Raw genomic sequence first — 26,068 nt, forward strand, 5'->3', positions numbered from 1 at the left:
TACCAATATAGTTTTCAGTTACTAGGTAGTCTAGAAAGGTGCCTGGTCGTCGAGGACATGCAGCTGGTTGCAGATCATTATATTCCCTTCGTACTTGCTGAAGGAGGTTAGGGGGCCTCGCCCCTATTCCTCCTTTTTTTAACTAACGCATTTTACAGTGAAAACGGGTCATTTTATAGGGAGATTCCTTATTTTTTATGCTCTTTGACCAATATACAGGGTCATTTTTGTTGTCAGGGTCAAAAAGTTGTTCATTATGGCCTACCTAATCACCTCGCACAATATGGCTAACGGTCCAAAAATGATCCTGTAGGTTTCAGTTACTAGGTAGTCTAGAAAGGTGCCTGATCGTCGAGGGTGTGAAGCCAATTGAAGATCATCATATTCCCTTCGTACTTGCTGAAGGAGATTAGGGGGCCTCGCCCCTATTCCTCCTTTTTTTTAACAATGAAAACGGGTCATATTATAGCGAGATTCCTTATTTTTTATGCTCTTTGACCAATATAGGTTTCAGTTACTAGATAGCCTAGAAAGGTGCCTGATCGTCTAGGCCAGCGGTCGGCAACCTCCGGCCCGCGGGCCGCATGCGTATGTGGCTCGTGAACCTGTCACTTGTGGCCCGAGAGCCGCCTTGGCTATTTTGTAAGTAATAGTGACAAACGACAATGTCTCATAAAGTCATAAATATTAACAAAGTACGGCCCGCGTCACCTCCGTTAACTACTATGTGGCCCTTGGCTGCTAATTGGTTGCCGACCGCTGGTCTAGGTTATGAAGCCAGTTGAAGATTACAGAGACATATTATTTCGTACTTCCTTAAGGAGGTTAGGGGGCCTCGCCCCTTTTCCTACTTATTTTTACTCTAACACATTTTACAATGAAAACGGGTCATTTTATAGCGAGATTCCTTTTTTTTATGCTCTTCGATTTGACCAATATAGGTTTCGGTTATCAGTTAGCCTAGAACACAGACAAGATATCCTCCAGACTGAGCATAGTAACCCTACCCCAAATATACGGTAACTCTGCCACAAATATACGGTAGTTTTACTTCATTTTCGAGTCAGTGTTTTTGTGTGACGTCCGTGTCTTTGAACGGACCAATCACGGCACGGGACTCGCTCCCCTCGTCCCCCGCACCCCAGTATTTTTGGCAGCATCGGTTTCATGAAATAATTGCTGTAAACTCCGTCTAGAGGATTCCTAGTCTATAGCCTAGAAAGGTGCCTGGTCGTCGAGGGTGTGAAGCCAATTGAAGATCATCATATTTCTCTCGTACTTGCTGAGGGGGCGGCCACGCTCGCGCTCCAGGTCGGCCGCCGTCAGCGCGAGGGCGCATGCCTCTGTAAGTTGAAATGTAGATTGATTCTTTCTACTTTAGATCATTTTCGTACCCTATATGTAAATTAACGAAAAACATTTTCTCAAGCCCGTTAATGAATGGCACACTGAGCAACTTTTATTATGGCGCCAACCATGAAATCGTTAAAAAGAAATCGACTGTCCTATAGAAAATTTCAATGCTATAGTTCGTTTTTTTTTAAGCATTAGAAAGAACTTGCAAGAAGGTAAGCGATCTTGACAGGTCTTTTAATTGAAAAACGCTTTTTAAAAATCAAAAACTATTAGTTATGAAAGCAGAAGAATATAAATGATAGTATTAGATTCATAATTGTTACAAATATGCCGTAACTTATTTTTAAAATGTGTTTGTCAATTAAAAGACACATCAAGATTGTTTACCTTATTTCTAATGCTAAAAAAAACGAACTACAGTGAAACCTGGATAAGTGAGATCTCAAGGGACGAGCAAATTTGTCTCACTTAAAGAGGTTTTCCACTTACCCAGGCTCCCAGTTAGCCAGGTACAGATAAATTTCTGTCTCATTTACAGAGGTTTCTATTAATAGAGGTGAGAATAGAGTATATTGCAGTTATAGAGGTGGTTAATAAGGTATTTAGTAATTAATATACAGTGAAACCTGGTTAAGTGGGACCTGGATAAGTGAGAAACCTCTATAGCTGGGACTCATGGTGCGGTCCCCACACTTTAGCACTGAATTACCTCTGTTACTGAGAAAAAACGAACCTCTATAACTGGGATTCGTTGTTGTGATTTTATAGTCACATTTACCTCTATAATTGAGACAGAGAGTGGATTTTACCTCTTTTACTGAGACTATATTTATAAGATTACATTTTCCTAATTGTTTTTTAGAGTTTTATAGGGAATTGACTTCTGTATCTGAAATAACGTCAATCTATGACCTCTCTAACTTGGACTTCATTGAATAATTTCCGTGTTCTTACTAACTCTTAGTCTATCCACAAATTCCGCATTTGCCTAATTGTGTCTAAACAACTTCAATTTTGATTTAGTTAATTTATGTAAGTAGTTAAAACTATCGAAAGGAAAGCTGAAATTTTAATAAGTTACGCAAAAAATAAATTTTCATTTATTAAATTTCAAATACGCAATGAAGTCCGTATCAAATTTAATTTAATTTTGAAATATCTATCCTTTGGAGAATCATTCAAAATAAATTCAAATAAATATTTAAACAGACTTAAAACATATTTAGGGACAAGGATTATTTTACCTTATTTATTTTTAAAGATAATTACTAAATTGTACCTTATTAACCACCTCTATAACTGAAATATACTCTATGCTCACCTCTATTAATGGAACCCTCTGTAAATGAGACAGAAATTTATTTGTACCTGGCTAACTGGGAGCCTGTGTAAGTGGAAAACCTCTTTAAGTGAGACAAATTTGCTCGTCCCTTGAGATCTCACTTATCCAGATTTCACTGTATTTAAAACTAAATAAGGTAAAATAATCCTTGTCCCAAAATATGTTTTAAGCCTGTTTAAATATTTCTTTGAATTTATTTTGAATGATTCTCCAATGGATAGATATATCAAAATTAAATTAAATTTGATACGGACTTCAGTGCGTATTAAAAATTTAATAAATGAAAATTAATTCTTTCTTGTTACTTATCAAAATTTCAGCTTTCGTTTCGGTAGTTTTAGCTACTTAGATAAATTAACTAAATCAAAGTTTGAAGTTGTTTAGACACAATTAGGCAAATGCGGAATTTGTGGATAGACTAAAAGTTAGTAAGAATACGGAAATCGTTCAATGAAGTCCAAGTTAGAGAGGTCATAGATTGACGTTATCTCAGATACAGAAGTCAATTCCCTATAAAATTCTAAAAAATAATTAGGAAAATGTCAATACATCTACTTGTCAACGATAACTATTAATGATTACTGGATACAGGCAATATCAGTTGTCACAACTGCCTGCCTGCTTACACAATAATAATAATAATAATCTTTCCATTTTTCTATAATAGCTCCCAATGCCTGCTGCAACCGGTTTACGGGTATCTATTTATGCACCCGTGAATGGGTTCCGGCAGGCGTTCTACATGACATCAAAGCTCTCCAGACGGCCTCTACGTGTTGGATCTATATCCCCACGCACGCCTTATAAATGACCGGGCTTAAAAACCCGAGAGTTTGTAACGGAGATACAAATAATAATAAAAAAAATGTAATCTTATAAATATAGTCTCAGTAAAAGAGGTAAAATACACTCTCCGTCTCACTTATAGAGGTAAATGTGACTATAAAATCACAACAACGAATCCCAGTTATAGAGGTTCGTTTTTTCTCAGTAACAGAGGTAATTCAGTGCTAAAGTGTCGGGACCGCACCACGAGTCCCAGCTATAGAGGTTTCTCACTTATCCAGGTCCCACTTAACCAGGTTTCACTGTATATACATTAACCTCGGAGTAATTAACAATGGAGCCGCCATTAACAGGCGTTCCCCTCTGTCGAAAATAGGCGGCCAATGGTCAACCACATGTCAACCATATGTATGGACTGACGTTTATCTGACATGACGTACCTATACATTTGATGTGCCCCTCCCCCGCAAAAAACGGCAGACTATTTTGTACCGAAAATTTTAGATATGGCGTCTCCGTTGGTTATATCCTCTAAGACATTAACAGGTTTGAGTAGATGTTATTCGTTAGTTTTACATACTGTATAAAATAGAAGTAAAGTTAGGTGATTCCCACCTGGATGCACGAAGCGTGTGTGCACGGTGGGCCCGGCGTGCACGGCGTGCACGTTAGGCACAGTAGGCACGGCCAGCACGGTGGGCCCCGCGCCGCCGGTGCTGAGCGCCGAGGCGACCGCCGCCGCCTGTACGTACGATAACACTATGACCAAAGTTCAATTTTAAGTAGCAAACGTAGCTGGTAATAAATAAATAATAAAATAAATAATAGTACATTATTGTCGAGGCTCGGAAGTAGCTACTTGCAGGCTGAGGATTCGTTTTAAACGGACGACCTTGGGAGTCCGTTTAATTGAATCCGAAGCCAGCAAGTAGCCTTCCAGCCGAGTCATATATAGTGCTTTTCTCAAAAATGGTGCAATAAATACAAATATCATAGAAATATTTTACAAAAGCAACGTTCTTACGTATATATTTTCACAGAAAAAAAGCCCTTGCACCTTTTTATTTTTTTTAATAAAAAAAGAGAAGTGTATTTTTCTGCCAAAAATACGCCAACCTATTTGAGACAGCTAAACGTCGCGGTACTAATCATCTGTTTGGCTGTTTAATGGGCCTGAGTCTTCATTTGATATGGTCATTTCAACTTTTAAAAAGTTTGGAACTCGACAAATAATGGAATTTGTATACAACATTGCAGTCCCAAAATCGAGACTGCAATGTTTTTAACTTTTTAATTTTTGACTGACCATAAACTACGCGCTTCGCATAAACTACATGGTACAACAAGGTGATATTGGAAAGATTATCCCGACGCTGGTCTTAATTCATTAGATTGTTTACTTACATTACAACTATAATTTCTACTTAATATTACTAGATTTGGAGGAACTCGTTTAAAGAATAAGACACCTGTTTTTGAGTCATGTATATAGTTACGCTTTGAATAGATTTATAGGCAGAAGTTTGATATTTTCAGGAAGGGCATTAAATATTTTCATACATAAGTAATAAGTTAATAATTATTTTCCATAAAAAGTGAACTATTCGGAATGAAGTCTAATACCAGTTTGTTAGGATATCTTGTGTTTCTGTGGTAAACATTTTTAAATAGATCTGGGTATTTTTTTACAAAAACTGCTGCCTCGAAAATATACATGCATGTTAGTGACTACTTATGACATAACTTTTTCGTTTTGACTGTTTGTTCGTTCGATTCAAAAACAAAAGAAAATCAAACATATTTTCCATAAACTAAAATGAATGAATATATTATTATAAACTAGTGTGAAATACCTCCAGCTTATCCAAATTGAACTCGGACTGAGACATTCTTTCCAAGGCCTTGTATGTGGTGAGCAGCCGCCGCTTTATATAGTTCTGACGTATCTGAAAAAACAATAGTTATTTATTTCACTCGGGGGCAAAGTTGTTGTTTAACCGCTCGTGCTAATATTGATACCCGAGCAAGCGAAAGATTCCAAAAATGAACCACGAGCGTAGCGAGGGCTTCGAAAAATGGAATCTTGAGCGTTGCGAGGGTTTCAAAGAACGAGGGTTAAACAAAATTTGCCAACGAGTGAAACACAAAAATTTTCACCATCACCAACCACACAAATATTAAATGTAAATATCAAACAAAATCAAATCCAAATGAATGTTATTAAATATTTATCATCCTAAATCATCATTTAAAAGTCAATTCTACCAGCAAATATAGGGGATGTCCATAAATTACGACATCTATTTTTAACGATTTTTGACCCCCCCCCCCCTAATTAGAAATGACGTAATTTATGAATAGCCCCATAAGAAAACAACTCAAAATTTGCATTCGATTACTTTGCCTCACATGTGAAAATATGCAACTTTGCTATCAGTTTTTGAAGTGCAAAGTAAGCCTTTCCGAGCTGGTGTGGTGAAAAAATTTTTTTCACGGACACTTCGGTCTTTCAAATCGGTTATATTCGTTTTTTTTTTCAAAAGGTCTGGAACAGTGATATGGATTGTGTCATACCTTTTTGTTATCGGAGAGTAGTCGCTGTGCGGGTTGGACACTCGCGCGCTGAGGAGACGGCAGCTGTGACCCGCCCACTAAAACGCATTACAGTATTTTCGAAATTCACAATATAGATGGTCAAGCAAATCTAGTCAGTAGAAAATTCGGCAAATTTAAAAAATGTAGGCGCAAAGTGATATCGTCCCTTAGAACATTCCCTTCCGAGAGAGCACAACTACACGCTAAAGTACAAATTTAACACAAAAAGTTAATTTAAAAAGCCTACACTATCCAATTAAAACCGGGCAAGTGCGAGTCGGACTCGCGCACGTAGGGTTCCGTACCATAAAGCAAAAAAAAAAACGGAAAAAATGCAAAAAGAAAACGGTCACCGATGTTGTACGATGGTTTTTACATTTAAGTAACTGCCAGGGTTCCGTACCCAAAGGGTAACTACGGAACTCTAAAAAACCGGGCAAGTGCGAGTCGGACTCGCGCGAGAAGGGTTCCGTACCACAATGCTAAAAAAAAAAGAAAAAAAAAACGGTCACCCATCCAAGTACTGACCACGCCCGACGTTGCTTAACTTTGGTCAAAAATCACGTTTGCTGTATGGGAGCCCCACTTAAATCTTTATTTTATACTGTTTTTAGTATTTGTTGTTATAGCGGCAACAGAAATACATCATCTGTGAAAATTTCAACTGTCTAGCTATCACGGTTCGTGAGATACAGCCTGGTGACAGACAGACGGACGGACGGACAGACAGCGAAGTCTTAGTAATAGGGTCCCGTTTTACCCTTTGGGTACGGAACCCTAAAAACTACAATAATAACAATAAAATAATTTAAATTACGGTATCTAAACAGTCATTAGTCATCTTATCAATCTTATCATACAAAGTGAAAATACAGTAGAATCCGGTTAGTACGACTTCGCTTATAACAACCAACCGCTTATAGCGACGTAAGTATAGGCACTTGTTTGGTTTTAGTACAAACTACTATGAACGAACAACCGTTTATTACGACACCGCTTATAACAACCGACCGCTTTTAACGACGGAAATTGACACAAAATCCGTCCGTCAAGTCCGGTTACAACGACAAGCGACGTAGTTTTTACAAATAAATTCTTGGTAAGAAGCTTACTCCCTCCCGCTCACCCAACTCCCCTTTTGCCTATACGGAGGAAGATGAAATAGTCACGTGACTTTTCGTAAACTTGGTCTTCTTACTTTCGTAAACTAAATAAAACCCAATTCCCATTATTCATTTGAGCTTAAACTTCACATTAGTACATAATTATGTAAGTTGGTTATCAATGCAATATTTGGTAGGTACCTTCGACCTGATCTGATGATGGACACAGGAGGTGGCCATAGAAACTGTGTGATAAAACAACGTCATCTTGATTAGATCTCCAAGCATTACGTCTTTTTATTTTACGGGATTCGAGTAATTTGCGGATGACGAGTGAGTACGCGTATATTGAAAAGTGGCTTCTTCTAAACACACAAGTCTCTCCATTTTGACAAGGTGTCGTAATACTAACGTAAAAAAATATTTTAAAAGAAATGTTTTCTTTTTTTCTTTAATTGTCGCATAAGTATTAATAAATACAAAATTATGTAATTATTTTGATTGAAAAAATATATTAAAATTGGCAGTTTGTTTTGTACGACCTCCGGATAGTACGACGTAATATCAGCGGTCCCTTGGGTGTCGTTATAACCGGACTCTACTGTAATTATATTATATGGAATTTCGCGCCTTTTTCTACTGACAAGATTTGCTTGACCAACTATACATGCCAAGTGTGACTAAGGGGCTCCCCCATGACCATGATCTTCGATCTTAAGCTTAGTTTTGTAGCTTATCATATAACAGCAACGGCTTTAAGCAATATACAGGGTGATTCAGGAGACGTGAGCAGGACTAACACTGCGCATTTCGTTAATTTTAAGCAACTGTTTCGTATCAGTATTAGTGAGGTTAAAGTTAATTTTCTAGTCGTGTTGAAAAAAAAGTTATTATTTTTTTTACGACATGCATGGTCACCCTAAAATTTGAATACTAAACTACCGATATTCTGTGTCAAATTGAATGTTATTACTGTCATCACGGTCTTAAGTAGGGTGACCATGATTGTTGAGAATTAAATTTGCCCTCACCAAAAAATACAAAATAGGAAAAAGTGTTGTTGTTTCTCCTAAATACGACGGTGATCGATCAATTATCAGTTACTGAGTGTGCAGGATTAGTCCTGCTCACGTCTCATGAATCATCCTGTAAAGTCCATTCCAATAGAACTTGCAAACTATGTCAACAAACCGCCATATTGAAATTGTCTCTGAATGATGAATTTGCTAGTGATGGGCAAGAGTCTTACTTAGTCCTTTACTTAAGGCCGTAACACACTATCGCACTGCATCACGAACTTGGTGCGTCGCATCCATAAGTGAGAGCGAGAAACAGATATCTCTTAAATTCAATAACAAAGAAGTAAGATACGCGTACATGCCAAGAAAAACAGTGAACGAGTAAAATAATATTGAAACCGTCAATCATTCAACAGTCATTATTTTGTCAAATGTAGAGTAGATTTTTATTTATGAACAGTCCAAAACTACCAGTTTTAATTTTCCGTAGTTTAATAATAATGTTTAAAAATGGTGCGAAAGAATGGAAAAGGTTATTTAAAAAAAAGGAATTAAAACGATTAATCTGAGTTTACATATTTATTGAAATTTAAAATTGTCAAACTACCGCGTAGTGTATATAACCGCGTTGGCAGGTACAGACCGTGAGTCGCGTAGTGTGTAGCGGCTTTACGAGTATATCACCAACTTTAGTCACAACACTACCCATCATAGACAATTGTAGAATGTAAAAGAAACAAAAATGTCATTACTGTAACGGTGCGTGTAACGAAGCGTTACACTATCGACCTTCATACTATTTCTGGCACCATACAAATTCTAAATTCCTTTTTGAAATTCAAATCCTATTCCAAATTCCATTCAATGATTTTTATTTTCAGTTCGATCACATACTTTGATCGATAAACATCATTTTATCTAACGGACTGTACTTCCCAAGTTTCTAAACACGACCGTTTAAGTGTGATTTTTATTAGTAAACGTAATAATTCATAAGTGCGTGCAGTTCAGTATAGTGCTCGTTTTGTGGCCCTGCACACCTTCCAGATATATATCTACATCATCACCAAGGCACATATTGTAAGTTATTTGATTTCTAACCTTCTGAATTACGAAAGTATTTTTATACATACCTATCTGTTAACACGTAACCTGTATTGTTACAGGTGCCTTTTTATTTAAATAATAAATACCCCTCATCGCTCTGGATCCTGCCATTTCATTCCCATCATCCCTGTGAGGCTCCTCTACCTGCCCCCTCACACTGGCGCCATCAACGTGCTCAAACCCGGACCTGACAAGACACCCACCCACCCTACGACGCTGAGCAGCCCGTTCCAGTACCTCCGTGCCAGCACCTACTCCTACCCAACAACCGCAACCAGCTGTTCCAGTCCTACATTTCTCCTTTTTCTAACAATTTTTTTTTTATATTGTTTGTAATTGCTAGCTTTAAGATCTTTTCAAAATTCTAAAAGGTTATAGTCAACCCAACTCAAATTTTCGCAATATCTCTCGGCCTAACATCATTTTATTTAATTTTCTATTTTACAACCAACCTTTTATCTAATCCTCAACCGTTTAACCAAAATTCCCCCCTTAAATAACCAATTACATATACATCTATCATCATTCATCATCTTATACCAATTTATCTATATCTATTTTCTAATCCCTATTATGCCAACGTCCTACGCTTTTTGTCGCGCCACGTAACAAAACTCTTAACATAGTGATTACACAAAACATCTATCACATACAATTACACAATCCAAGATTTCCACTGAAATCTCACAAATTGGTTTCAATCCTAAGTGTTTTTAAAACTCCTTGGAGTCACTGAAGTGCGAACCAATCCTGACTTACGGCAGTACTGTTGGAGATAATCCGATAGCTTATCCTTCACCCGATTAAATAAATATACACAACTAAGCCTAATATCACAATAAACTTCTCCTTTCGATTCAATAAAAAATAAAATTTAATAACTACATATTTTATTTATATTGATAACATCAATTATTCTCTTCGTGATAGGTATCCACTTTAATAAACAATGAATCCAGCACTATTAAATAAACCTGAACTCATCTATGAGCTCAAACTCAGGAACATTCAGTTCCCAGCCACCGCGCAGGCTGATGATTTAAGACAGCTCCTCACTCCAAATTTATTCGCGGACCCGTGTTCGAATCTCTCCAGCCCATATGATCTTGAACAGGATATCACCGAAATTAGCAGATGCCTCACAATAGTTTCTTCTCAGCTACAGCTTGCGACCACCAACCAAGCGAAGCACGATAGAATAGCGGTTTTCTTATTTCATTTATATAACAGAATAGAACGTCTCCATATTACCACTGAATTATCTCCAGAAATTATTGACAACTATTCGAAAATATGCGAATTTTTGTCAAAATGTCAAACAAAATTTAACATGTCACAACCGTCAACAACAACGTCAACTTACGCGTCAGCAACCTCTTTGATAGATGATTCCACAAATTTAGACCTACTTGCTCGAAAATTAACCAACCTCTCTGAAGCAAAACCAAGCGATTTTAAAAAATTCAACTATAAAGGTGATAGTTGCCCTTATGATTTTATTCGAAACATCGAAGAGTTTGCAATTGCGCGTAACATTGACGACAAACGCTTACACAAATATATATACGATTTTTTATCAGGCACTCCTTTAGATTGGTATAGGTCAAAGAAAACAACCCTTACAGATTGGAAATCATTTAAAACCCACTTCTTAAAAGATTTCGAATTGCATGACCATGACCACAACTTACTACAAAATATACATTCCCGTAAACAAAAACAACATGAACGAATAATAATGTATTTTTCAGCCATGGAAGCCCTCTTTTCCAAATTACATGAACCCCTTTCTGAAAAACAAAAAATAGATATCCTCCGTAGAAACATGAGCCCTTATTACAGTTCCAGATTAGTTCCTACAGATGTTACGTCTATAGACACATTATTCCAATCGTGCAAATGGTACGAAAGCTGTAATACTACCTCTACTTATAGCTCTAGCAACTATACCAACATTCGACAAGATTCTAACCATACCCCCCCTTCCCAACCGTACATACCACCATTCCCATTTAATAAACCGGTCCATACTGTAACAGCACCACCTTCTACGTTACGTTACTCCTGTCCGCGTTGCAGAACAAACGATCATTCTTTAGATATTTGTACAAGTAAAAATATAGTATGCTTCCGCTGTGGCAAACAAAATGTCACTTTTGCAAAATGTACAGTTTGCCATAAATTTCCAAAAAACGCATAAAGGAGAAAAGTAACTTAAATAAAACTACTGCTACAGAATGGAACCAATGGTTAGATACCATTAAATTATTTATGTCATCATACAATACTACATCAGCACTTTTCACTCAAGATCCATACGATGAACGACCTTATGTCAACATCCAGACAAATAATTTAACTTTATGTGGCCTCTTAGACAGTGGCAGTGCTTTAACTATTTTCGGAAATAATTCCCATAAAATTCTCTTATCCCACAATTTTACCATAAATTACGACCATAAAGTCGTAGGCTCTGTAGCCGACGGCTACGCTATATACTCTATTGGTACAATTCAACTACCAATTTCGTACAAAAATATTGTGGCTATTATTACCGCTCATGTTATCCCTACTGTAAAGCAACCCTTGATTCTAGGCACAAATTTTTGGAGAAAATTCAATATAGCTCCCCACATATTACCTGACATAACGTCATATTCTGATAAACATATAGATACCCTAGTTATTTCCACCTGCGACCAACACATCACTAATTATGACAACCTTTCTGAAACTCAACAGTTAATTTCAGATACTATTATTGAAAAATTTAAAAATATTTCAACAGAAACCAAACCCTTAGGACGAACCCACCTCATTGAACATCACATAGATACCGGTGACCATCCACCAATCAAACAGCGATGCTATAGGCTTTCTCCAGAGAAACAAAAAGCTTTATGCAAAGAAGTTGATGAAATGCTAAAGCTTAATGTTATCGAACCCTGTGAAAGCCCATGGCTAAACCCTGTCATAATAACTCCTAAAAAAGATGGAACGTGGCGTTTTTGCATCGACAGCCGTAAACTAAATTCGATTACGCGCAAAGATGCCCACAAACTCCCACTCATTTCTGACATTCTAGATAATCTAAAAAATGCTAAATATCTATCATCGATAGACATAGCAAAAGCATTTTGGGAAATACCCCTACGCCCTTCTGATAGACCTAAAACTAGTTTCCATGTACCCTCAAAAGGCATGTACATGTTTCGCGTAATGCCTTTTGGATTGACTAATGCCCCTGCTACCCAACAACGCTTTATGGATGCGTTATTCCCTTCTGAAAACCTTGATAACTCAGTATTTACCTACTTAGATGATATTATCATCATAAGTAATACTTTCGATGAACACATCACTTTACTTAATAAAGTTTACCAAAGGCTAGTACAAGCCAACATTACTATAAACTTCCCCAAGTGTTCATTTTTCAAAAAAGAACTTAAATATCTTGGTTACATAGTTAATGAACACGGCTTTCAAACAGATCCTGACAAGGTTAAGGCAATACTTAACATCCCACCTCCCACAACTCCTCGAGAAGTTAAAAAGTTCCTAGGTACAGCAAGTTGGTATAGACGCTTTATCCCCGATTTCAGCACAAAGGTTGCACCACTAACTAAACTTACCTCCACTTCCAAAAAAGCACCACCATTTAAATGGACATCACTAGAAGACAATGCCTTTAAATCCATTAAAGAAGCTCTAGTCTCTACCCCTGTTCTTGCTTGCCCAGACTTCTCAAAACCCTTCGCAGTCCACTGTGATGCATCCAGCTTCGGCATCGGTGCCATGCTGACCCAAGAATTTGATGGCGTTGAGAAACCCATTGCTTATATGAGCAAATCCCTAACTAGTCCCCAAAGAAATTACTCAATTACAGAAAGAGAACTCTTAAGTGTCTTACTAGCCCTAGAACATTGGCGTTGCTATCTTGACAACGGCTTAAAGTTCACAATCTACACAGACCATTCCGCATTACAATGGTTTCTCCATCTAGATAATCCAACCGGACGTCTAGCCCGCTGGAGTATTCGTCTATCTACATTTAACTTCGAAATTAAACATAAACGTGGTAAAGATCATCTAATCCCTGACGCTTTATCACGCTTACCTTCAGTAGACGTTATTAACTACAATAGTTCTAATACCAATGACGACTGGTATAATAATATCTACGCTAAATGCAGTTCTAACCCCAACACCACTCCAGATTACATAATACATAATAATAAATTATACCGATACTCAAAAACCCCTTCGTTACTCCAATCTGAGTATAATTGGAAAGAAGTTATCCCACTAGAGTACAGAATACCCATTATCACAGAAAATCATTCCACCCCAACTTGCGCTCATTTCGGAACATTTAAAACATACAATAAAGTTAAATTGAAATATTTTTGGCCAGGAATGTACAAAGATATTTCAAATTTTATTGCCAAATGCGAGACTTGCTTAGCTTGCAAACACCAAACCCAACTAAAACTTGGCCTAATGGGTAAACCTAAGCAATGCTCTCGACCCTTTCAATGCATTTCAATAGATCTGATCGGCCCCTTGCCTACTACACTAAAACACAACAGATTCATCTTTGTCGTTACTTGCTGTTTTTCAAAATACTGCCTCCTCTTTGCGATTAAACGTGCTACGTCATCAGTAATCGTTCATATTCTAGAAAACCTAGTTTTCCTAGTGTACGGAATCCCACAGACCATAATTCTTGACCATGGTCCTCAATTCGTTAGTCAAGAGACAACGGATTTATTCCACTCCTATCAGATCCCAAAAATACACTATTGCGCAATTAAATGCGCCCAACCAAATCCCGTGGAGAGATATAATAAAGTTGTTACCACAGCAATATCCTCATTCATACAGGATGACCACAGGAATTGGGATATCAACCTACATAAGATACAATTTGCTATTAATACTTCCGTAAATGAAACAACAAATTATACTCCTTCTTTCCTTGTATTTGGTCGCGAATTAGTCACATGTGGATCAGCATACGATAAATCTGATCTCACAGATGATATTATATTCGCGCCCAGAGACGAATACGCTGATAATCTTGGTCTTCTCCAGCCTGTCTTCTCCGAAGTACAAGCCCGTCTTTGGAGAGCGCACCAAACCAATTCTTCATCGTATAATAAACATCACCAACATTTCGAATTCAACGAAAATGACATCGTCTGGAAACGAAATTACGCAATTAGTAATTCTCCTAAACACTATTCTGCTAAACTTGCACCCAAGTTTATTAAATGTTCTATCCTAAAAAAAATATCACCCTTAGTATATGTCCTACAAGACATGTCCGGCAAAATGCTCGGACGATGGCATATTAGAGACCTTAAACCTCTCCCCAAAATTCTAAAATAAATAATATACTGTTTTTCCTTAATTAGATTCTTATTTGGCTCAAACTTAGCTACTTTTCTCCTAAGCTCCTAACTTGTAAAATATTGTATATAATGTTATACATTTATAATTATATCTCATCCCCATTATACATTTCGGACTCATTACATTTCGTACATACCTACTTAGTACGAATTTATACGTTCATTTATACTATTTAATTTATATAACGTTATATTACGTTCATATAACGTTATTCAAAGCTAACTCTACCAGAGTTAGAACAATACTTATTTATATATTTCTTCCCTTGACATAACGTTCATATTTACGTACTTAGGTACATACGTACCGTACAGTACATTTATTAATTCCATTAAGGAATTATCTTATGATATTTTGTAGTAATCCTACATTCCATACGGCATTATTTTGTTGAATAAATTTCAACAATCGTACTCTTTGTAGGTACACATTATTGTAGATATTATATTTAGATTCATTAATATTCAGCGGGTGGTTACTGATTAATAAGCAGAGAGCGAAACTTTGGTGCGGGTGACGTCATTATGACGTGTAGTCGCATATAGGATGTTTTTTAAAACAACATTGTAACACGTCAATAATTCTTAATAATGATAATATATATATAATTGTTTATTTATAAAAATGCTTGGTAATTTACACAAAAAATAATATAAACATTAATAAACGATACGAGTAACATTTTTTATTGGGTAATGACTCATTGTAATCTAATGTAATTCTAACAAAAAATATTATTCCTCGTGTAAATAAAACAACACAACATAATGTTCCTCTGAATGACGAAGTTTTTTCTTAATATTTAGATATATACATTTCACACGTACATTCAGGGCAAAATAATTCTTGAACCTCTCGCCAGTTAACAAAATTGGCGTCGAACTGGTCATAATTCCTATAACCACACCTGGAGCAAATGTTGTTGACGGTCAAACCTTCTTCATTTAAATCAATTTCTTTTGATGGGAATGACGCTAATGTCTTTAAAAATAGTTCTTTGCGTAAAACTACTGGCAATCCGAGATCCCAAACCCATCCTCGAAAATTTATCATCTAAAACAATAAGTGTTAAGGAATAAAAGTAACAACATCGGTATATAATTATTATACGGGGCCTGTACTTTTCATGCCGATGACATCAATTTGACGTCACGCTGCAGATGATCCCAAATGGTTACTAATGATAAGAGGTGTAAAAACTTACTTTATCAGCAAAACTGTATTCATTATTCTCATCTAAGTAAAAAAGAAGATTTTTATTTAATATTCTAGCAGTGCTCTCCATTGTAAGGTCTCGTAATGATTTGGGAATTGAATTACTTCCACCCATCCTTTACGATTACGAATATATCTAGCAAAACTTCAGGAAAGCGACAATAAATATGGTATTTTTTTAAAAGTATAGATTAAAGGTTTTTCATCTAACTGCCAGTTACATAGCGTTTACTAGGTACCAAAAAGTTTATATACAGTCAGTTTGGGTAAGTTTGGGCCGCTGCACCCAAAGGGTAAAACGGGACCCTATTAATAAGACTCCGCTGTTCATCCGTCTGTCCGTCTGTCACCGGAACCCTAAAACATGTTGTTTTTGTGGTGTTGCCAATGTTACCCAAACTGACTGAAATCCTTCAGTTATTATACTTCGATTCAAAATTAATAATCAAAATCTGTTCTAAACTACTAGGAGTCATGTTACATCGCCTGCTAGTAAAAATCCACTTCAAAATTGAGAAAGATCTTTCTACTTCTACGGACGTAATAGGAGCATATTTGAAAAAACGCCACAAGTCCATTTTTTCTGAGGATTCATGGAGACAGATTTCCTTGTCGTCGTTCAGATCAGCCATCTTTTCCATAATCTGTAATCCACTATTTTTTTGTAATATTGTTTTATGTTTTTTGTATATGTTTTTCCCCTTTGCATGTAGCCTAATCTTAGATAGTTTTGCCGTGACAGTTTTAACCACACGCAATGACTCGCTCAATGCCAACGTTGAATTTTGTAGATGCCTAGTAGAATCAACCAAGATGCTGCAATTTTCAGTTATGAAAAGTATGTTCTCTTTTACGTTAGGTTTACGAATTGCTAACTTTGCTCTTCTCACTTTGGCTGCATTTTGTTCATTTAAAGCATTAATAACATTAGTGATTTCATCAAAGTACTTCCTGTAGTACATGCATGCCTCAATCCACGTATTCCATCGTGTTATAATGGGCCGTGGTGGCTGAGGCATGTCAGGGTAAAGTTGTCTCAATACTGTCATTCTTGAGGGCGATTTTAAAAATAATAATTTCACACTTGCTATTAATTCATTAACATCGTCGTATAATTCTCTAATTTTCTCTGCAACACGATTAAGCCCGTGGGCTACACATGTTACATGTGTCATATTTGGGAAAATGCCGTTTAGTGAGCGGCCTGCTTTTAACATATACGGAGCCCCATCAGTGAGAAATAATGCCACTCTTTCATGATAATTATCACTTTCAAATAGTTTGTTTAACGAGTCAATTACTAATTCTTTAATAGTGACATTATTTGTTTTGTCCAGAACTTGACAAGCGATAATATGTGGTCTGCTCGCGTTAGTTTCCTTAAGAGCTCCGACAATAACATTTGCAATGTTTTGCTGTAGTCTGTCTTGTGTTTCATCAACACTTACGTAAATATAAGAATTACCTATATCTTGCCGTATAGAAGCGTAAGTCTTTTGAAATTTTTTTGGTAAATAATTACATCTTAGGTTCCCTTCTGATGGTATACTCACACTGCTTGAATATTTTCCGCTTATGCATTTTTCAAGAAAATTAGAAAAGTTTTTATTTTGTAATTGTTTCCAAGGTATATTCGAAGCTATCATAAAATTTGTTAAATCCATGTTAAAATCATATTGTGTCATTTTCTCTCCTTCTCGTTCAATATGCTTTGTTGTTTTCAAATGTTTCTCTATATTGCTTGCTTTTGCTGTTAGATTTTGGTCACAGCAGGAGCAGTACATATTTTCATTTTTTACAATCAGAAAAGGAAATTGCTGCAAATACGGCCGCATAGACTCCATAGCGACTTCAAACAATAATATTTCGGTTATATTTTACTAATAAATAAATAAGTAAACATAAATTGGTTGTCATTTCCAACAATCTTGTTTTTAACATGACAAAGACAGTTAGTTATGTTTTTATACGTGGCCAGTACGTATAAAAACTCTTAACTCAAGTTTCTATATCAGTAAACTAAAGAGGCTAATAAGTTGTTATTTGATTAAGTATCTATAATCTAGATAACAACACTCTGTATTTAGCTTGACGTCATACGTCTGTCATCGGCACCAAAGTTGCGCTCTCTGTTAATAAGCCTTAATACTAATGGAGAGCGATTTAATGAGTACGTCCTCTACTTAAAGGAGTACTCTATTGAAACTTATTTTGGTTAAACAATTAACCAAAATTTTATAAGATGATGTATGAATGACCTTTGGTATGCATGTTTAAATCGCCTCTCTTGTATGATAAACATTGTATATAACATCCCCACCTTCTAAATTTATCACTCATACCCATATTCATTACATTATATTTACATTACGGAAAAATCCTTTGGCCATAAGCCCCAGGATTTTCCCTTCCAGGGCGACCCCGGTAGTGTAACGGTGCGTGTAACGAAGCGTTACACTATCGACCTTCATACTATTTCTGGCACCATACAAATTCTAAATTCCTTTTTGAAATTCAAATCCTATTCCAAATTCCATTCAATGATTTTTATTTTCAGTTCGATCACATACTTTGATCGATAAACATCATTTTATCTAACGGACTGTACTTCCCAAGTTTCTAAACACGACCGTTTAAGTGTGATTTTTATTAGTAAACGTAATAATTCATAAGTGCGTGCAGTTCAGTATAGTGCTCGTTTTGTGGCCCTGCACACCTTCCAGATATATATCTACATCATCACCAAGGCACATATTGTAAGTTATTTGATTTCTAACCTTCTGAATTACGAAAGTATTTTTATACATACCTATCTGTTAACACGTAACCTGTATTGTTACAGGTGCCTTTTTATTTAAATAATAAATACCCCTCATCGCTCTGGATCCTGCCATTTCATTCCCATCATCCCTGTGAGGCTCCTCTACCTGCCCCCTCACAATTACATCAGGGCCTAATAACCTAACTTATGAAACCATTTTAAACTTTTAATGAAATATCCAAGATACAGTTATATATTGTTGTATTTTACGGTAACGACCGCTTTAATAGTGTATAGTGTATGTGTTTCAATGGTGTTTGATGAGATGATGTGAAAATTCAAGGAAAAACAGTGACAAAACAAAGTTACGTCCTTTGTTTACAAAGTTAGCAAGTTCTATTGGAATGGACTTTAGTATCCCATATTTACTTCAAAGTTCATTGTCTTCGAGATATTTGGCATCAAAGTTGAACAAGTTTAGGCTAATAAACTGGTTATCTGGCCTTAACTTTTGTGTTAATTAGTTTAAAATTAAAATCCTGGACACGTATTTCGAGACGCCCAAGCGCTCTAAAAAAAATTGAAATCTTGTGTGACGTAGTTAATGGATGACCCCTGAACTAAAGAAAAAAAACAGGGTTTTAAGTTAACCAATTGCATACTTCATTAAAAACGTCAAAAAACATAAAATACGAATAGGGCATTCTAGTTTTAATGCGCAAAGCAGAAATATTACAGATATCGGTGAAATATTAAAAATACTCCAAATTTTCTCTTAAATGTCTCACGAAGTGCTGGTAGCCTAGCGGTAAGAGCGTGCTACTTTCAATCCGAAGGTCGCGGGTTCAAACCCCGGCTCGTACCAATGAGTTTTTCGGAACTTATGTACGAAATATCATTTGATATTTACCAGTCGCTTTTCGGTGAAGGAAAACATCGTGAGGAAACCGGACTAATCCCAATAAGGCCTAGTTTCCCCTCTGGGTTGGTAGGTCAGATGGCAGTCGCTTTCGTAAAAACTAGTGCCTACGTCTTGGGATTAGTTGTCAAGCGGACCCCAGGCTCCCATGAATCGTGGCGAAAATGCCGGGATAACACGAAGAAGAAGAGTCTCATGATTGGTGCCGTTTCTATAGCTAGAGCAGGCGTGGCTCACTCCGCGATTTCGTCGCTTTGCTACAGGTAGCTAAAAGTACATCCGTTCCGCCCCAATTTTGGGGAGAGCCTTAAACCGCGCGTGGCGCTCTCGCCACCTAGCGGCCATATCTGTGCTGATCGTGACAGACGCGTTTTGTTAGCGAGTGAGTCTTCTGTACCTAGTACTATTATTTATTCTGTGGCTAGAGTGGAATGGGACTCGAACCTGCGACCCAGGTGCTGCAGGACCGGGAGGCAGAGCTCAGCGTGAGGGCTTCCAGCGCCGCGCACAGTCCCACTTCTGATGTCGCGCTGAAATATATAACATTAAATATAAAAATAATGTCTTAAGTTACCGCTATAGTTACTCATGAAATAAAACTATTGAACTATATCTTTATCTTAACTTTTTATTTTATTTTATAGCCTTGTATCAGAATATGTGACGTATCGTTTGTTTAATTATTTTCCATTGGTAATTATTCTGTGTGCCCTTTGGCAAAGGCCTTATCTTAACTTAGCCATTTATAAAGAGATTGAAGGGCGAAGATATTAGCGCACATAGGGGCTATTCATAAATTACGACATTTCAAATTAGGGGGGGGGGGCGGGTCTGGACATCGGATGATGGTAGCATGACGTAGGAGGGAACGGGGCCATTCGAAGCATGATTTTATTTAAAAATCGATGACGTAATTTATGGACAGCCCCATAGTAAATTAGGACATAGAATGATCATTTGTATCCCAGCTTTAGTGCCGGAGTAGGCCCAGTAATCCGGATACCGGACCATCGAGGTGCCGGATTATCGAGATTTCACTGTTCTGTTCCCTGTGTGTGTGTGTGTTGTTCACTGTGTTGTTGTTGTTGTTGTGTACTTGTTGTAGGTAAGCTGCTTACGAGTATATTATAAGTAACTAAGAAACTTTTTGTTTTTATTATTATTTTCTTTTTCTTTTATTTACGCTGTTGGTACAGTACGGATGACTACCGTCTCCAATTCTCCCTCAATTACTCAAAGGTTAACCGGAAGAGATCCCTTAAAGGGATAAGTTCGCCTTTGTACTAATGACGAATGTTATTTTTCCTGTTTTGTTTTGATTTTTGTACAATACAGTGTTTTACTACTACTATTGTTCCGTAAAGTTGGAAAGGGGGGGGGAGTGCAGTACCTGCGCGGCGGGCGCGGCTTGTCGGCGGTGACGTCGTCGGCGCTGAGCGAGCGCCGGAGCCCCAGCGCGGCGCACAGGGCCGCGCAGCCCGCCAGCAGCGACTTGCACGCGTCCGCCGTCTGCAGCGGCAGCCCTGACGACGGCCGTCTGACAACAAACGAATAACATTAAACCGTCACACAGGCACAGAATAAATAATAGTACTAGGCACAAAAGACTCACTCTCTAACAAAACGCGTCTGTCACGATCAGCACAGATATGGCCGCTAGGTGGCGACAGCGCCACGCGCGGCTTATGGCAAACCCCAAAATTGGGGTCGAACGAATATACTTTTAGCTACCTGTAGCAAAGCGACGAAATCGCGGAGTGAGCCACGCCTGACACAGGTGCGTTTTCCGAGCGGGGCGTGAGCGTTTTATATGTAAAAACGGCGCGCCCCGCTCACGCCCCGTACGGAAAACGCGCCTGTGTGACGAAGCCTTTACAATAAAAGAGTTATAACTTACTTTTGTAACTTGCTTTCGGGATGTGGACTGGCCACTCGCAAGTTCGGATCCGGACCCTGACCGGCCTGTAAAAAAAATTATTACATGCATTAAATATAGCCGGTCAAACTATATCAATGAATAAGACGCGAAATTGTCCCTCGCAGGCGAGTTACCTTGCAGGCGAGTAGTCTAAGAGCCCTCGCGTCGCTGGCCGCGCTGGAGACGCTGAACAGCGATAAGTCCGTAGTGACAGACTCGCGGGACGGCGAGCGGGCGACGCCGCGCCAGCTTTCGCCGCCCGCCACTTCTAGAATAAACATAAATAGTATTTTATACAATCGTGATATAATGGAGAGCTTTTTAGTCGAGTACCGCGTTAAGGCCACGAAGCTTGCTGAGTGGCCTTAATGGGTACGAGATTGAAAAGAATGATTATATCACTATTGTATAAAATTTGGTAGGTATACGAAATCTTAATTCTTTTTTTTTAACAATTACAGTCGACGAGAAGAAAAAGGTTTTTTAGGGTTTCGTGGTACACTAGGAACCCTTATAGTTTCGCTATGTCAGTCTGTCTAGATTGATTTAGTGGTAAAACAACTAAATAATGTAAAACATGGAAGATATATTATTTCGAATAGTTGAAATTATCCCGCAGTCGAAATTGGCCCGATGCACCTTACCCTCCTAAGGGGCTATTCATAAATTACGTCATTTTAAATTAGGGGGGGGGGGGGTCTGGACATCGGATGACGGTAGCATGAAGTAGGAGGAAATGGGGTCATTTGAAGCATGATTTTTGGATGATTATAGGGGGGGTCGAAAATCGTCAGAAATCGATGACGTAATTTATGGACAGCCCCTAAGACCCAAACCGATTTTTGCGCTTTTGAATTTGGTACAAGTACGCGGGGACTTACGAGGTTACATAATAATGCACACTGGGCCTTACGAGGTGAAATAAAGATCGTTCAACGCCCGGTTCCCTAGTTCATACACAATGGGAATGGAGGTCAGCACTGCACTGTCCCAAATACGGGGCTTTGTTTAAAAATAACTAGAAGTAGGCTAATATAGTAGGCTATTTGCAAGCTAATAGTGAGGGCTGTGCGGTTGCACCCACATTCTTAGCTTAGCCACAGAATAAATAGTAATACTAGGTACAGAAGGCTCACTCTCTAACAAAACGCGTCTATAACGACAGATATAATGTAAGAGTATAGCAATTATGGGGCATTCCACGAGACTGTCGCTTACATAACGCAATTCTTCTAATACTTCTGGAAATGCTGAGTAAGCGATATTGGGTCAGGTAATATTTCATGACTTGGCTAACAAATTGGCAGTATATTCTCGAGATTCACGTATTTTATTGAGGTAGCTGCCATACAAGGCAAAAGCGTTATGTAAGCGACAGTCTCGTGGAATGCCCCTTATCTGGAAATGTTATGTTAGACTTTACTATACTTGGGAACAAAAAAAATATTTCTAAGGCAAGTGCAAATAAACACCTAAAAATAAACAAGCATAGAAAATAATAACTGCGCTTAAATCAATCTTTATCCTCTGAATCTAAAAAACATGCATATATATATTTAAATTTATAACTAAACATACTTTTACGATAACATCACATGTTAAAACAACTTTTCTAACTCCTACATAAAAAATAATCTCTAAAGTCTATAACGACAGATATGACCGCCAGGTGGCATAAGCGCGAGCAAGACTATAACCGAGAAAATCGAAGTACGCAAATTGCGGGGATTTTTCTCTGTCAATCTAATTACGCCTTCGTTGGAGTAAAAGAGAAAGATCCCCGCAATTTGCGAACTTCGATTTTCGCGGTTATAGCCCAGGCGTCCGTACCGTAGCGGTGCGCGGCAACTACTTATTTAACTTTCAAAAATTTGTATGAACCTGTTTTTCGCTCCTAACTCTTATAAAATATCATTTGATCTTTACCACTTGCTTTTCGGTGAAGGAAAACATCGTGTGGAAACCTGCATACATCCGCAAAGAAATTCAAAGGTGTATGTAAAGTCCGCAATCCGCATTGGGCCAGCGTGGGGACTATAGCCCAAGCCCTCTTGCGAGTGAGAGGAGGCCTGTGCCCAGCAGTGGGACGTATTTAGGCTGAATTATTATTTCAATTTTAATCAAATATACTGTTCCTGTCTATCCTTCGGGGCCCCCTGAGGATGGCCCCGTGTGCCCTTATGGTAAAGACGGTACTGGGTATGGTAATCAAAACTTATTTCAATGAGAGCACAAATAATAACAAATAAAATTTTAATGAGTAACAAGTAACAAATTTAAATATTTACTTTCTTACAGAGGATTTGTAAGAGTATAGCAATTATCAGGAAATGTTATGTTAATTTAAACTTTAATACTATACTTGGGAACTACAAAAAGATTTCTAAGGCAACTGCAAATTAACACCTATAAAAATAAACAAGTATACAAAAAAACTGCGCTTAAATAAATCTTCATAATCCTCTGAATCTAAAAAACATGCATATATATTTAAATTTATAACTAACATATATTTACAAAAACTAAAACACCGCATGTTAAAATAACATTTCTAACTCCTATAAAATAAATGTCGCGGATCCTATTGATTTTTCGGCACGAAAATAAATATAGGGCACTTAATTTGGACCTAAACCGATTCTGCGTACCGATAGCAAGGCGTAATAAACAAATACTAACCGATCGCTTCGGGATCCACGGTGAATTAACTCGAAACACTGCTGAAAAACTAAAAAACTATCCACTTATATGCTAAAACGCTATAATTATTATGTAAACAATGATTCTTGTGTGGTAATTCGCAATATTGTCAATTTTTTTGGCCAAACGTCAGACCGGTGAAAATGAAAACTGGTGGAATTGGTGGATGCGTTCAGGAACATCCGGTGTGATAAGCCGATTATATCATTTCTGGTAACATTGTTATGCAGTATTACCCGCCCAAATTTAAAACTAGTTACTAAAACTCGTTTTCAATCAATTTGACGACGTTTCTATTTTTAACCCTAATATACCTATGAACGGTATGCTGCGACATCTACCGAAAAAATGTAAACCTACTAGGAGCCTCACCTAGCTTAGCACTCTGTTGTACAGTAGTCCATGCTAGTAGTTCGGACAGAATTCCACAGATGTCACCTTTTGACGAGATTATTTGAAGTTTAGTAATACCACAGAATTTTCAATAGATGTCACTATTAAACATTTTTGTATTTTTTTCAATGGAGTTTCTCAACTATGCCAATAGATGGCGATAGTATGTGATGATATGATTGAAACAATAATCATAAATTTCATGAATACCTTTGTAAATGCAGAAACGTCTGCAAACAATACCACAATGAAACTGCATTTTTCCACATTTCCCGTTTCTATATGCATATTCCCTGAATGTAGTAAAAAACCCGGACAAGAGCGAGTTTGTTTACTATTTCTGTTTACTATTGTTCAATTTGTTGTTATAGCGGCAACGGAAATACATCATCTGTGAACATTTCAACTGTCTAATTATTCACGGTTCATGAGATACAGCCTGGTAACAGACAGAGGGACAGAGGATTCTTAGAAATAGGGTCCCGTTTTCACTCTTTGGGTACGGAACCCTAAAAAGCAAGCAACGCCGCGCGGCAGAGCGTTGTTGTTTATTGATTTGATCCAAATTTGAGGAAGCAGATCGTTTCAAATGTTTGACAAACTGCGTATTGGCTCGTTCCGCGGGGGCTCACATGGCGCCGTTGCCACGGGCGGCCAAGGCACAAAATAAATAATAAATAGTACTAGGTACAGAAGACTCACTCTCTAACAAAACGCGTCTGTTACAATCAGGACAGATATGGCCGCTAGGTGGCGACAGCGCGATGAGCCGCTTATGGGTAATAGCCACCAAAATTGGTGTGGAACGGATGTACTTGTAGCTACCGGTTGCAAAACGACGAAATCGCGGAGTGAGCCACGCCTGCCACGGGCAGCCAAGTGACAATAGGGTATTTGACTGTATTTAAAATAAATTATTTTATTTTACACCATTTTACACCATGTATGAAATAAGCACCAGAAGATTAAGAGCCCATCAAGGTGCACACTAGCGCCACTGCTATAGATGGTCAAGCTAATCTTTTTAGTAGAAAAAGGCAAGAAATTCAAATTTTCTATGACACGATATCCCTTTGCACCTAATTTGCCGCCTTTTTCTACTGACAAGATCTGCTTGACCAACTATAAATAATCGTTATTATTTAAATTGAACGACAGGTACTTAAAAAAGGGGGCCGCTACGTACTGTATCGTGTATTTAAGTACCTTTTGAATACATCAAACTAGTTTTTATGTTGCTGTATTCGTCGATCTAGGAACTCAAAACAAAAACGGCCGTTTTAACTTTGGACGCAAAAACACAATCTTATGATATGAGTTATTGATATTAATCAAATATAATTGAAATGCATAGATATAGAATATATTTTATATTAACATATTCACTGCCATGAACACATATATGTATGTGTGTTCATTTTGTACTGGAAACGGGCGCC

At 37.5% G+C, this 26,068-nt stretch overlaps 2 protein-coding genes across 2 annotated transcripts in view; one reads left to right on the forward strand and one right to left on the reverse strand.

Annotated features, from left to right (window-relative positions):
• The window catches only part of LOC134676438 (zinc finger protein 808-like), a 359,726-nt gene that overhangs the window by 198,527 nt on the left and 135,131 nt on the right, over positions 1-26,068 (forward strand). The window lies entirely within an intron of this gene.
• Positions 614-21,817, reverse strand: LOC134676355 (uncharacterized). Its single transcript, XM_063534712.1, has 8 exons — positions 21,671-21,817; positions 21,516-21,580; positions 21,009-21,155; positions 20,063-20,148; positions 6,059-6,135; positions 5,338-5,430; positions 4,100-4,226; positions 614-1,343 (listed from the first exon to the last, which is right to left on the reverse strand). Exons 1-8 carry the CDS (start codon positions 21,815-21,817, stop codon positions 1,216-1,218), a joined length of 870 nt encoding a protein of 289 aa, XP_063390782.1. The 3' UTR covers positions 614-1,215.

Source organism: Cydia fagiglandana, chromosome 24, assembly GCF_963556715.1.
Source record: "Cydia fagiglandana chromosome 24, ilCydFagi1.1, whole genome shotgun sequence".
Taxonomy (NCBI): Eukaryota; Metazoa; Arthropoda; class Insecta; order Lepidoptera; family Tortricidae; genus Cydia; species Cydia fagiglandana.